We start from the raw sequence: 13,097 nt of genomic DNA on the forward strand, positions 1-13,097 counted from the left end.
TAGAGGGGGTGGACGTTTTCTTTGTTTGTTTAGGGGCTGTTGTTTTCTTTTGTGCATAATACTTTTGGACTTGGATGAGCATACATAGATCGAGGGATATTCTAATCGGACTGTATTCAAAGTGTAGCACTCGCGTTGATATTCGTACGGTCCATGTCTCAGTATAGCTCGCGACTGACGATCAGGTCCCAAAGTTCGGAGCCTCGAGAGCACACAAGGTACCTTGCTAGGGAGTCCAGGGGTTGAAAGACGAGGGTCCAGATTGGTGCCCAACGCGATCACCCTTGTAATCCGGGCTCTGAAATCGTAGGATGTAAGAGCTTCCCCCCTCTTTTTGCCGGGCTATCGGCGATCACCGTCACCTAATGGTAGTAATCAAGAGTTACAACGCGGGCTACGAGATTGCAGTCCTCGCTCCGGTCATCGTCAAACAAAATTCAGTCTGAGAGGCCTAGACCACATCCCCCTGTCGTCCTGTCTACATTCTGGGTCACGATACTGATACTGATAGCTGCGTCGATCCCCGACGATCTCAGCAGGGTTGTGGGATCCCGTTGATCTGCTGGCAACGGAAGGTGTCTCGAACTCAGAAGCTCAGGCTAAAAGGTGTAATCGATTCTGTTAGCTTCTGCGTGAGATCTCAAAGAACGGTGAGGATAATGAGTCAAATCCAGCAGAGATCCTTTACCAAAGAGAAAGCTGATGGTCGGCAACCAAGAGCAAGGACTTGGCCAGAGCGCCGACATGCAGCTCCCGCGAGAACCGCACATCTGGTCGAGACCATTGTGGATCGTCGAATCATGGTGTGCTCAGACACGATTGAGGAAGGCCTGACGGGCTGACTGACACCAGCATGATTCATGACCTGCGTGAAATGCCCAGCCGGGCCAGTGACAGCCGAATGCCAGAGGACAGGCTGTGATTGGCTGGTTGCCACCCAACCGTGAAGATCCACAGGGGCGCAGAAGGAAAGAAAATTCGCCGCGAAACCAGGCGCTGAACAAGGCACGGAGCACATGGCAGCCACAGCGTTTGGCACTGGAAGAATCTCCGTCAAACCAGATCAACCTTGGAGGGGCAGAATCTTCCTCTGGTGGGGCTGATTTGGCTGGCAGTCCTCCGATCAATGCATGATTGTGTCTCTGTGAGATCATGTCTGCGCGTCCGTCTCCAGCTGAGTCCGTGAGTGACTCTCTATCGTCGTCGAACTCCACAGGCGTCTCGACTCTCCTCGCTTTGATCCCCTATCAGTCCTCCCCACTTCACCAGGTTTTCGTTCGAGACTCGACTTATTTTTGGTCCTTTCCCGCTGCTTTGTGGCTCATGGCGGATTCCCACCCATGGTCCGTTTGCCGCCCGCCATTGTCTAGATCCCTGCTTCCGATGAGCGATCCTAATCGTTCTCGAAGCTTGCGTTGCGCGCTTTTCTTGGGTGTTGGTTGAGTACAAAACCACCACTACCCCTCTAGCTCTCACAACAACCCACCGTTCTTCCACTCGCTCGCTTTATTCGGTTGACTTTCGTGAAGGACCACCGTTGATTGGGGCCATCAAATGTCCGATAAGCACCCTGATCCTTCCGTCGAAACGCCGCCAGCAGAGAACAACCAGCCCGCCCAGGATGAGCCGGTGTCTTCCGAGCTCGCACCGGCTGCGGACGCCGCCGTAGGTGCCCACGTGGAAGAGCCCTCGAGAGGGAACCGTGTGAGATTTCGATCCTTCAGCAGTTTCCGGGAGGCAGACGATGGCCCTCCAGAGCGCCCCGCGTACGTTCGAAATGACTCTGATTACTCCGTTCGTTCCTACCACTCCATGCGCGAGCTGTTGCCTCCGTACGATGTTTCGGCCACCCCTCCAGAGACAGGAGAAGCGGATACTACTACTCAATCACAATCGCAACAGCTCCCAGTCAGCGAACTGGGAATACCCCCAGCCGCAGTCCAGACGCCCGGCCGGGATATGTCTGTGAGGGAGCGATTTCGACATGCAGGCGATCTCATTCGCAAGCGCACCGTTTCCCTCGGTGAGAGACTTGGTCGCCAGTCCTTCGACGACGGTGAGGATCTGGGTGCGTCCTTGTTGCCAGATGACCTTGAAGGTGGGCTACCCCCGCACCATTCCAAGGGAGGAGACGAAGAAAAAGCTGTTTTCGATGATCCCCACGCAATGCCTTCTGAGCCACTTCCCAGCGCTGAAGCCCATCGTCTCGTTCGCAACGTGACTCAGGGTCGTGTGCGTCGTCGACGAGCCCGGCCGGCTTACGCACGATCTGGTCAGAGCACTCCCGATGGGCCGAGTCGCCCGGACTCGTGGTATAGTTCCAGAAGGCTGAGTTCCGGGGGAGGAATCCTCTCGCAGTTGCTCAAATTACAGGCAAGTCAGGCATCCGGCACAGGGAGTGCCGTCACGAGTGATGAATCCGATGCCGATTCTCCGGTTTCATCTGGGGCTGCTACTCCAAAGAAGGAAAAGTTGAAGTGGTACAAGAAGCCGAATCATCAATCGACTGCCTCGCTGGTTGAGGCTTCGATGAATCTGAGCAAGGCTAGTCTTCCGGCATCAGCAGATGTTGTGATAACCCCCAAAAATAAGAAGAAGAGGCCGTATCGCAGGACTCGCCTGGAGGATGAAATTCGCGTTACTGTGCATATTGCGGAAATCCTTGCCCGACACCGGTATATCATGCAGCTGTGCCGAGCCCTGATGCGGTATGGCGCCCCGACTCATCGTATGGAAGAGTATATGAAAATGACGGCAAGGGTATTGGAAGTGGAGGGCCAGTTCTTGTACCTTCCGGGATGTATGATTATGTCGTTTGACGACCCGACCACGCGTACCGCCGAGGTGAAGCTAGTCCGGGTCGTTCAGGGTGTCGATCTCGGCCGCCTTGCTGACACACATAACGTCTACAAGAACGTTGTCCACGACCTCATCGGCGTCGAGGAAGCGATTTCAGAACTCGACCAGATCATGTCACGCAAACCCCGCTTCAACAAATGGCTCATGGTCCCCGCCTACGGATTTGCTAGTGCTGCCGTTGGACCATTCGCCTTCGCAGCTCGCCCCATTGACATGCCCATCATCTTCCTCCTCGGCTCTCTAGTTGGACTGATGCAGCACGTCCTTGCCCCCAAATCAGTTCTGTACTCAAATGTCTTTGAGGTCACCGCCGCCGTGCTAACATCCTTCCTCGCCCGTGCGTTTGGCTCCATCCGCGGCACCCTCCAAGGCGAAGAACAGAATCTCTTCTGCTTCTCTGCCCTCTCTCAGTCCTCAATCGCTCTCATCCTCCCCGGTTTCATGGTTCTCTGCAGCAGTCTCGAACTTCAATCCCACCAGATCATTGCCGGTTCTATTCGAATGGTCTACGCCATCATCTACTCGCTCTTCCTTGGGTATGGCGTTACTGTGGGTACGACAATCTACGGCCTTATAGACATGAACGCATCGTCTGAAAAATCATGCCCGAATCTCGATGTCTGGGGAAGCGGCTACATCCGCCGCTTCATTTTCGTCCCGCTTTTCGTCGTCTTCGTCGCCATCATCAACCAAGCGAAGTGGAAACAGCTCCCAGTCATGATCGTCATAGCCCTCTCCGGGTATGTGACGAACTACTTCAGTACCACGAAACTAGGTTCAAACTCGGAGGTTGCGAATACTGTCGGCGCATTCACTATTGGCCTCCTTGGCAACCTATACAGTCGTCTCTGGCGCGGTCATGCGGCAGCCGCGATTCTCCCCGCTATCTTCGTGCTCGTCCCCTCCGGTCTTGCTTCGACAGGCTCACTCGTTGCGGGATTGAACTATGCCGACTCCGTCCGTGACGGCCTGAAGAACGGGACGGCCGCCAATATATTCAGCCAGGATACATCAATTGCAGACCTCGGATTTGGGATGGTGCAGATTGCGATTGGCATTACAGTTGGACTATTTGTTTCCGCGCTGGTGGTTTATCCGTTTGGAAAGCGGAGGAGTGGTCTCTTTAACTTTTAATTTTGAATCTCTTGACATATATTGCTTGCATATATTGCGACTTTTTTTTTCCGGCGTCTTGGTTTAGATTCGATCATTTGGCGGGAGGCTTCGTTACCCTACCATCATAGAGGTTGTTTCTTGATCGGTTTGAAATCATGATCATCATATTTAGACATAGACATAGACAATATGGTTGGAAACAATTTGTCTGCGCAGAAATCACTTAATTATCCTCTCCCCGTCTAAGTCAAGGTCCGCTAGCCGCAGTGGGAGTGCTCCAGGGAATGCGTCAGATAATCCTGCTTTGTTCGCCTCTGCACTCCCGCCCTGGTCAAATTGGTCTGTGGCTTTTATATCTATATATCCACTTCTCTCTGAGGATGATGTTGTCCGAAAGCCAAGCTAACTTGTTGGTCTCCTCTCTCTGGTGCTGACATCAATGCCACATTCGAAGTCGCAGTTGCATTACTATGTATTCATCATGGGAAAACAAATGGATTGACTGAAATCACTCATTTCCTCATCTGAAACTGCCTTCAGTCCTATAGACGCTTCTTTTGCGCCGGCGCGACCCTTTTCACTCCCCCCAACTCATTGATTATCAACTCGTCCCGCTCCCAAATCAGCTCGACTGCCGCTGCAACCGGACCAGTCAAAGCCGTCAAGAGGACAATCTTGACGAACAGGCCCACGCACCCAGACCGACCGTACACAACCCGGTGCGCAGTTCGATACAGGCTGGTAGCCCAGACCAAAACACCGGCAGAGCCAATCAGATAGTCCCAGCGGAGGAATGCATGCACGCCGGCTCCAACGCTCTCCACTGGGACGGGTGTCTCCCACGGTTTTGGGATTGCGAAGACAGCGAGCGGATGGAGGGCCTCGAGGTACTCCTCCTTGAAAAGCCTGGGTTCTGCCACGGCCGCGAGGGGGATGATCCACGAGATGAGATGGGTGATCGCGGCGAGGCCAAAGGCGAAGGCGTAAACCCACCGGAGGGAATGCAGAGTCGCGCGACCGCCCTCGACAGCGCGATCAAGCTTGGTGAAGGGAGAGAAAATGACGTGGGCGGTTGTCAACAGGATGGAGACGTATCCCGGCCACGGGTGCCAGGCGGCAATGAAAAGCTGCTTGAGGTCGGTGCTGACCGTCTCGGACACCGGGACGACCAGGAGAGCGCTTGGGACCATGAAACCGACCACAAACACCCAGGGGAGGGCCTTAAGAACCGCCCGTGGGACTCGGATGTTCTCCGCATTCGGCGTGACAGCGGTGACAGAGGTGAACAGCTGGATTGCGCAGTACAGTGGGGTCGCAAAGGCGAACGTCATGACCTGCGCAAGGAGACCAAGGACCATGGGGAATGCGGCAAGTGTCCATGCATTTCCTCTCCTCCATGCCTCCAAGCTCACCAGGACCCAGGCGGCACCAAAGGTCCCTGAAAATCCGATGGAATGCACCAGAAGGGAAACATTGCTGCCATCCGTGGTGGGCCAGAAGAAGACGGTCAGCACAGTGAGCAACTCATCGAGGGGAGCGATTCCCGTGTAAACAGTGCGCAAAGATGCATCGACTGAGGGGAGCTTGCGAGCCTCGATGGATTCGAACACCAGCTTGTTCGCGCCATTGATTTCGGCGAAATAAAATATGGCGTAGAAGACGAAGACGCTGAGCAGTGGGAGGACAAATTTGGCAGCCATGATGAAGTGCGTGCTGAGGCAGAGTCGAAGGACGTCGTCCATAGCTTCATCAGCTTCCTTATATATCCTGGAAGATCGACGGAAGGTTGACGGAAATGATTCGATTCCGACAGGCTGGTCGCATTGCCTTAAACCCGATCGGGAATCTCTTGCGATCCAGAGGGGGGAAAGGCTGACAGGAACCGAGGTCAGCTCGAGCCTTTTCGACAGCTTCACATGGTGGAGGCTCCAGCGTCTTTGCGTCGGATCTCGATTCAACCGGATGACTTCTCATGTTGCGGTTTGTGTGCGGGTATCACGAGAACCGTTCGCTTCAGCTTTAGCCCCGAGTTTGGCGACACAATGACCCGGATAAAATCACCAGCGCCGGCTCTTAGCCGCAATTTGCCTGGAGAGACGCCATATAAGGCTGAAGATTCGACCGCGCGCGGGGTGATAGCCTTTTCCGCAATTATTCGCAGCAAGACCGATGAGTTCAATTCTTGAGCCGAATCCAGATCCTCCGGTCACATTCTTCGATCTTGTGAGGACGAGCTTCACCCTCTGCGTCCGACTCCCATGGGTCGTTGGCACGACTCTCCTCCGCCGGTGGTCGCGCTGGGACACTGCGTATAAACCTCCGGCCCTGCGAGAGCATCTGTCCCGGCATGTGATGATTTGGTATGTTCCCCAGTGGAACCTCAGGGTTACCAAGGACCAGATCTAACTCGCAATTTGGAAAAAAATAAATAACAGCCTTGGAAACCACCTCCCACACTCCGTTTGGCAATGGTACAACGCCGCAGATACGAGCGGGTCGAATCTCAAAACCTCCGTCCGATATGGCCACATCCCCCACATTTTCGAACCCGTCCGAACCCCGGAATTCTGCGGATACTGGATCTGTCGAGGCATATCCCAGGAGCCGATTCAACCTCGGGATGCAGATATCGTGCTCTTCCACGCCCACGGCGGCGGCTACGTGGCGCTTCACCCCAGCACCGCTGCGCCAGAGCACGTCTTCCTCGCCGAGATTCTTCAACGACACAACCTCACCACGGCCATTTTCTCTCTGGACTACACGCTTGCACCTAAAGCGGCGTTCCCGAAACAGCGCGACGAGGCTCTTGCAGCGTACGACTGGCTTCGCGGCGAGATGGGCGTCGACCAGTCGAAGATCGTGGTGATGGGCGATTCAGCGGGTGGGCATCTCATTGTGTCGCTGCTTGTAGGGCTGTACGAGCGCCGCCACAGCCGCAGCCGCGGTTTAGGGCCGCCCAACGGCGACGACGGCGACGACGACGACGACAACGATGACCTGCGGCCCGCAGGAGCTGTGCTGGTAAGCCCGTGGATGAACGTACACACGTCTCATCCGCGCACGCTGGAGGTCCACTGGGAGGAACGGCTGCTCAAACGGGGTCTTGATAACTGCTGCAAGAAGCTTTTACCGGATGCCAGCCCGGAACTGGACCTGGTCTATGGAAATTTTGCGCTGGGACATGAAACCCGTGGATCGTGGGCGGAGATTCTCCCTGCCCGGACGGTGGTTACTGCCGGCGCGGAAGAGCTTGTTTTTCTCTATGACATTGAGGATTTTGTGCTGCAGGCGAAGAAGGATGGCGCGGATGTTGAACTCGATGTCGCGGAGGGAAAGGACCATACATGGCAATATGTGGAAGCATCCCATCAGCATAGTCGTTTGTTAGGATTGCCGCCTGACGAAGAGCTGCCGGAAGATCTGATGGAGGGACACCGGTCGATGGCTACGGAGATATTGAAAATCACCCGGCGGACATAGGTATATATTGTGGGGGTGCTATACTGCGTTCGACCGGCCACTTGGGGCTAAGGAGCGGGAACTGCTAGTGCGTCAAGTGCGACTTAAGTGGATTGAGAGTATATTTCTTTATGATCACCAGAACGAAAACACTCCCTTTCTCGTTTTATATTAGCCGGGGTGTCCCTCTCCCTTCCAGGTCACGTCCGACATTTCCCAACACGGACCCGGAGACTGATTACTGATATGCCGATGCCGAACAAACAACGTCAAGAAGAGCCCTGAACTCACGCCAAATAGTTGGGGCCGCGGCTCAGGTCTTTACCTCGTCGATATCATACACGGTATACTTCTGCCCGAAAGCCTGCGTTCCGATTCCCAATCCCCAGGGAAGTACAAAGGAAGCCCGGATAGCTGTCTCCTTCAACCACAAGCCCCAGGGTCCGGTCTTCTTCCGAATGCCCGCATTCTGCGCTGCGGTTTGGTAAATTTCCTCGACACGGGGTGCTCGAATCCGATAGAATGATTCGAACGCGGATCGAACTGACCGGGTCGGATCCGCCAGGAGGCGGGAAATCAGGAACGCGTCTTCCAGCGCCATGGCGACACCCTGGCTGGCATGCGGCTGCATCGCATGCGCCGCGTCTCCGAGAAGCAAGCACCGGCCTCGCGACCACAGCCCACCAAGCGGGAGTCGATAAACCGGGAAGAACTTGACCACGTCGGTCCGGTCAACAAGGTACTTCAGCGTATTGCCCCAGTCGCCTTTAACGTCCCTGAGGATCCCAGGCAGGGTGCTCTTAAACCCATCCACTTCTCGCTTCGTGTGAACTTCCCAACCATCTCGCGCATCGTCGGGGTCCGGGATGGCGATCTCCCGCTGGAACCCCCAGAATACCTCGTCACCTGCTGCAGTGCACGGCGCAGCTATGAACATCCCTTCCTCCGTTATTGTCGCGTTGAGTCCATGGACCGTCTCCCTCATCGCAGGCGACAAGCCCGCCGTAGGGATAATTGAGAACAGCCCCGCGAGACCAGAATATTCCGGCTTCAGCCCCGGATCAACATACGTTTGCCGCACAGAAGAATGAATCCCATCACACCCGAGCAGTAGATCCGCTGTATCCGTCGACCCGTCCGAAAATGTCACATTGACCCTATTCCCGCCCTCATCGATACCTGTAAGTCGCTTATCGAAAGAAACCTCCATCCCAGCCGCCCGCACCGCCTGAAGCAAGACATCAACAACATCCGCCCGCTTAACACGCATATACCCAAACCCCGTCTGCGCGCGCGGCTGGGCAACAACGTCTCCAATACGGCCGAGGGTCGTGCCATTTAACGACCGGACAGCGAAGTCGCTGCGGCTGCTGCCTCGTTTGACGAGGGCGTTATAGACACCCAGGCGGTCGAGGAGACGGAGGCCGTTGGACGGAATCCCAACTGCCCCGCCGAGGGTCGTGGGCTTGGGTCGTATTTCATAGATCGTGCAGTGTATGTCTGTGGTCTGGTGTAGGCGGAGAGCGACAGAGAGGCCCGCCGGGCCGGCGCCGATGATGATTGCCTGCGGATATTAGATCGGAATCTATATCTCTCTAAGGAGAAGAATATACCTTTCGTGGAGTATTCATCTTTTCTTCAAGGAAGGTTATCAGAGCTTGTGATCTATAGTCACTTTTCCTGTTGCTGGTTGCGATGTTTATACTCCTGAAATGCCGCGGTGATCCGCGGGCTTTGTTACTTAATCAGGAAGGGGCCCCGCGGACCCGCTACCCGAAGCGGTAGCCTATGTCTTGTGCTCAGACCAGACGACGATGAGCCACGATTTCGACTGATTCGAACAAAATCGATCATGGGCCGGTTGGGTGGGAAGGGGGAAGAAACTGAATTAATCCAGTAGGTCAGGTAATACGTTCGGACTCCGGACTTGAGGCTCTTTTATTGTATTGGCTCGGATATATTGAGAGGTGTATTGGAGACCGAGAAGATAACTTATACCGTTAGTTACTGGGACTGTGATGAGTCAATAGCAGCTGATGGAGAAGAATCTGCACATTATCATAGGCGAGCTGCAGTGCCAGGGCCTGCAGCATGAACATGCGGATGCTGCGGGCTGGTGAGTGCTGAACATCATGGCCCCGGTCGAATAGACTCCTTAGCCTCAGCTCTGGAGGTAGGCTACCAAGCCATGACCGAAGTTTTCGATCGATTTGTTTCACTTTGTAGGCAAAGGAGGTTACTGGCTCATTTGTACTGTCTGGCATTCTAGCGATAGTATGAAAGTCGGGATGCTGAATCATCGTGTCACCCAGGTTCTCATGGATTTTAACGTCGATTCCTTCATCTCTAATACAGCATGGTTTGCCGTATACAATGGATGCAAATCTGCTGCAGGCTAGTACGCTGTTACCCCGAGGAGACGAGTAGATCTTGCCTGTCGAAGACATAATGCCCAGAATGCTCATCGTCGCTCTTCTCCGGTCGCCTCGGGTAATTCACTCCATGCGGCTTCCTTATGGAGGGACATGATCTGACTGCATCGAATACCAGCACCAAGAATCACGAATGCCACGTTCGGTCGGCCATGATACAGATAGAAGGACCCCAGCAGCACACAGACCTGGACGGATTCAATCTCTGCCGTATCTTGGGGCTCCAGGGGATTCCGTGCGACGATAGCCAGGGAATGTTTATGGAAGGTACGAAGGTCTATTTCCAGTTCGCTCTTTCCTTCATGGTTCTCCGTGCTGTAGCGCACCCCCAGGGAAAGCACTAAAAGGAGAAGGAGCTCTCGTCCGCCATCCCACTTGGGATATTGGCCATACGTGGTGACAGCCTCGTACTGGCGGCGAGGGTCGGCTCATGGAAGACCATCATAAATCAGTGCACGGCGCCCAGCTATGTCTCGAGAAGGGCGTCTGCAACGGACTTTGGAGGAAGATCAAGCCGAATGACTCCCCCACAGAACCCCTGGGGTCTGAGGCATCTTCCCGGGTTGTCGTCGATTTTGAACCTCCCGGCAAGGCAGAGATCGAAGTCTGTAGCATGGTCTTTGGGCTGAATTGTTTTATTATCTTCCGTCTTCCGATTCCCAGCAATGTGAAGGAAAGATCGTTCAGTGAACAGGAAGATGCCACCGTTGGAGCCGAGGAAAACTACCACCCGCATTTTCCCCAATCTCCTCAACAGCAAGCAGATCGTGGCTCACTTTGTGCAGCCTGCTCCAAATATCTTGCAGATCTGGAGCTTAGTGTGCGTCCCTTCCTGCTCTCAGGAGGGCGACTGGTGCTGCTGTCCCCTGTGGGCCCAACGGACACAGCACCGAACATATTGCCATCCATAGGGATAATTACCCATCCAACTAGGGCTGCTTGAGAATCCTTCCTGACATCATAGGCCAAATGCGGGAAGACATGGATACAACCTTGGGAGGCTCGATGGCCATGCCCCGAACTTTGGCCGTCCTGTATAAATACTTTCAGTAGCTGGTGCAGATTTCCAAAGGCTCTATGGCCTATGGCATCCCCTGCCGTTCTTCTGGAGGTTTCTTCGCTGGTTTCACGGTCAAAATGCGCCAATTGAACACTATGTTCGAGCCAAGGGGGAAGGTGCTGAATGTGATGATCAGTGCAGCCTGTAGTATGGGCTTTCTCCTATTTGGCTGTAAGTGTGCCTGTATCAGACCCCTGTACACTTCTCACAATGGGAAGATGATCAAGGCGTGATGGGCGGCGCCATCGGCTCGAGTTCGTTCGTCAGGCAATTTAATCACCCTTCGGTATGCTCTCCAGTGTCAACCTGACCGTGCCATCTGACTCCAGACAGCCTCTGCAACAAGGTCTCATTACCGGTCTGTACGACTTGGGCTGCTTGGTCGGATCGATTGCGACATTCATTATTGGTGAGAGGTTGGGTCGAAGAAAATCCATTGTTAGTCGAGTCCTCTTCGTCCATGTCCCTCTGGTGCTGATAGACACACTCTAGTATGTTGGATGCATCATCGTCATTGTCGGAACGGTTCTGCAGGTCACTGCGAGGACTGTCGCCCACCTGATTGTAGGCCGGATCGTGACCGGCGCGGGTGTGGGTATAATGACTTCCATAGTCCCGACGGTGTGTCTCTAACCTGTCTATACACTTGCACTCGTTGACCTTCGCAGTGGCAATCGGAAGTGACAGGCGCGGATGAGCGTGGCATCTACCTCACCGTCCAAAGTGCAAATATCAACACGGGTTTCGTCCTCTCCAACTGGATCTCTCTCGGGGCCTCTTATGCAACGTCAGAATTTCAATGGATCTTCCCTATCGCAATGCAGGTGATCTTTGCGGTTTATCTTCTCGTCACCGTGCTGTTTTTGGTTGAATCACCGCGATGGGTAGCCAACCATATCTCCCTGGATGAAGCTACGCGGATCATCGCTCGACTGCATAACAAGGATGAAACGCATGAAGACGTGTTCAAGGTGAGAGAGGAAATTCGTTTGGCCTTGGAAGAAGAAACCCCTCCCTCATGGGCGGATCTGTTCAGAAACGGATGCCAGCAAAATCTCCGTCGCATGCTACTCGGGTTTGGCGTCCTCTACATGCAGCAACTGACGGGAATCAAGTAAGGAATCTTTTCCTGCGAAGCCGACTCGATGCTTACCTTTGTCCTTCAGCTCCATTGCATACTACTTCCCGGTAGTATTGACAGAGTACTTGCCTGTGAGCTCCAGCATGGCACATATAATTGCAGCTGTAGCTGCGACGCAATATCTGATGTTCTCCTTCGTCCCTATACTCTTCATTGAGCGTATCGGCAGAAGAACGATCTTGATCTGGGGAGCGGTGGCCTTGATGGTTCTGTCTGCTCTGATTGCTGTTGGGTTCAACATCCCGGGCCAGGGTGGTGCGATCATGACCTGTGTCATGTACTGCCTCTTTTACGACGCGTTTGCCATGAGGTGAGACCCCGGCTATCTGTACTGCTTGAGTGGTGATTTGCATCTAACTCGGGACTCCGCAGCTACTTGAACGTTCCCTGGATGTATGCTCCGGTATGTACTACTACCGACCGTAAACACAGGAAAGCTTTCCATTAATAACGCCCAGGAAATTAATTCACTTCGAATGCGGTCAAAAGGAGGAGCAATTGCCTCCGCGTCGAACTGGCTCTGTAAGCTTCAGCTCCCCGCCATGGATCCTTTCGAACCCAGTAACTAACAGCGAGACAGTCAACGGCATCGTCGTCACCGTAACACCATCCAGCCTCGCCTCGATAGGTTACAAATACTACGTTGTTTGTACGTACACTCCAGCAACATCGCTTCCCATCCATGGTACTAATTCATACCCGCTAAAGGGGCTGTATTCAACGCCTCCTTCATCCCGATGGTGTACTTCCTCTACCCCGAAGTCCGAGGCCTCTCCCTTGAACAGATCGACCATATCTTTGAAGGCCGAGGATACGGATGGAGCTGTCTCACGCAGGGAGTCCGCGAGAGCGTCAAGGGAGCGGCCGCAATTGAAGCCGCTCGACCACGGGCAACGGGCGGAGACGTCGAAGCGGATCCATCGTCGGAAAATTCCGACAAGGACGAGCCGGGGACCGTAGGTGTGGAGAATGTGAAGCGAGGTGAAACATGAGCGGCCGCGGTTGAGTCAAGAACAGCATGGCGTGGGGG

The 13,097-nt window shown here is 54.2% G+C and overlaps 5 protein-coding genes across 5 annotated transcripts; 3 read left to right on the forward strand and 2 right to left on the reverse strand.

The window, feature by feature from the left end:
- Positions 1 to 1,035: 1,035 nt before the first annotated feature.
- BJX67DRAFT_368519 (threonine/serine exporter family protein) lies at positions 1,036 to 4,190 on the forward strand. The gene is made up of 2 exons (XM_071030636.1): positions 1,036 to 1,343; positions 1,410 to 4,190. Exon 2 carries the CDS (start codon positions 1,555 to 1,557, stop codon positions 3,991 to 3,993), a length of 2,439 nt encoding a protein of 812 aa, XP_070880487.1. The 5' UTR covers positions 1,036 to 1,343; positions 1,410 to 1,554; the 3' UTR covers positions 3,994 to 4,190.
- BJX67DRAFT_368520 (uncharacterized protein) lies at positions 4,191 to 5,753 on the reverse strand. The gene has a single exon (XM_071030637.1). It carries the CDS (start codon positions 5,715 to 5,717, stop codon positions 4,518 to 4,520), a length of 1,200 nt encoding a protein of 399 aa, XP_070880488.1. The 5' UTR covers positions 5,718 to 5,753; the 3' UTR covers positions 4,191 to 4,517.
- Positions 5,754 to 6,047: 294 nt separating this feature from the next.
- On the forward strand, positions 6,048 to 7,574 carry BJX67DRAFT_337980 (alpha/beta hydrolase). Its single transcript, XM_071027606.1, has 2 exons — positions 6,048 to 6,335; positions 6,411 to 7,574. The coding sequence occupies exons 1-2, from the start codon at positions 6,145 to 6,147 to the stop codon at positions 7,453 to 7,455; spliced, it is 1,236 nt and encodes a 411-aa protein (XP_070880489.1). The 5' UTR covers positions 6,048 to 6,144; the 3' UTR covers positions 7,456 to 7,574.
- Positions 7,575 to 7,747: 173 nt separating this feature from the next.
- Positions 7,748 to 9,065, reverse strand: BJX67DRAFT_375958 (FAD-dependent oxidoreductase; the record flags this gene model as incomplete). The annotated part of the gene is made up of 2 exons (XM_071031777.1): positions 7,748 to 8,998; positions 9,048 to 9,065. 2 exons carry the CDS (start codon positions 9,063 to 9,065, stop codon positions 7,748 to 7,750), a joined length of 1,269 nt encoding a protein of 422 aa, XP_070880490.1.
- A 1,938-nt stretch (positions 9,066 to 11,003) lies between these two features.
- On the forward strand, positions 11,004 to 13,059 carry BJX67DRAFT_386505 (sugar porter family MFS transporter; the record flags this gene model as incomplete). Its single annotated transcript, XM_071034079.1, has 10 exons — positions 11,004 to 11,097; positions 11,145 to 11,212; positions 11,260 to 11,364; positions 11,419 to 11,547; positions 11,595 to 12,040; positions 12,093 to 12,377; positions 12,440 to 12,470; positions 12,526 to 12,589; positions 12,648 to 12,716; positions 12,776 to 13,059. The coding sequence occupies 10 exons, from the start codon at positions 11,004 to 11,006 to the stop codon at positions 13,057 to 13,059; spliced, it is 1,575 nt and encodes a 524-aa protein (XP_070880491.1).
- Between the last annotated feature and the right edge of the window lie 38 nt (positions 13,060 to 13,097).

Source organism: Aspergillus lucknowensis (genome assembly GCF_044049455.1).
Source record: "Aspergillus lucknowensis strain CBS 449.75 chromosome Unknown BJX67scaffold_94, whole genome shotgun sequence".
Taxonomy (NCBI): Eukaryota; Fungi; Ascomycota; class Eurotiomycetes; order Eurotiales; family Aspergillaceae; genus Aspergillus; species Aspergillus lucknowensis.

Bases quoted from the DNA above. Each gene is read 5' to 3' on its own strand.
- BJX67DRAFT_337980 (XM_071027606.1), top strand. From the start codon at position 6,145: ATGAGTTCAATTCTTGAGCCGAATCCAGATCCTCCGGTCACATTCTTC. The intron at 6,336-6,410 runs GTATGTTCCCCA...AATAAATAACAG, and splicing joins TCCCGGCATGTGATGATTTG to CCTTGGAAACCACCTCCCAC.
- BJX67DRAFT_368519 (XM_071030636.1), top strand. From the start codon at position 1,555: ATGTCCGATAAGCACCCTGATCCTTCCGTCGAAACGCCGCCAGCAGAG.
- BJX67DRAFT_368520 (XM_071030637.1), bottom strand. From the start codon at position 5,717: ATGGACGACGTCCTTCGACTCTGCCTCAGCACGCACTTCATCATGGCT.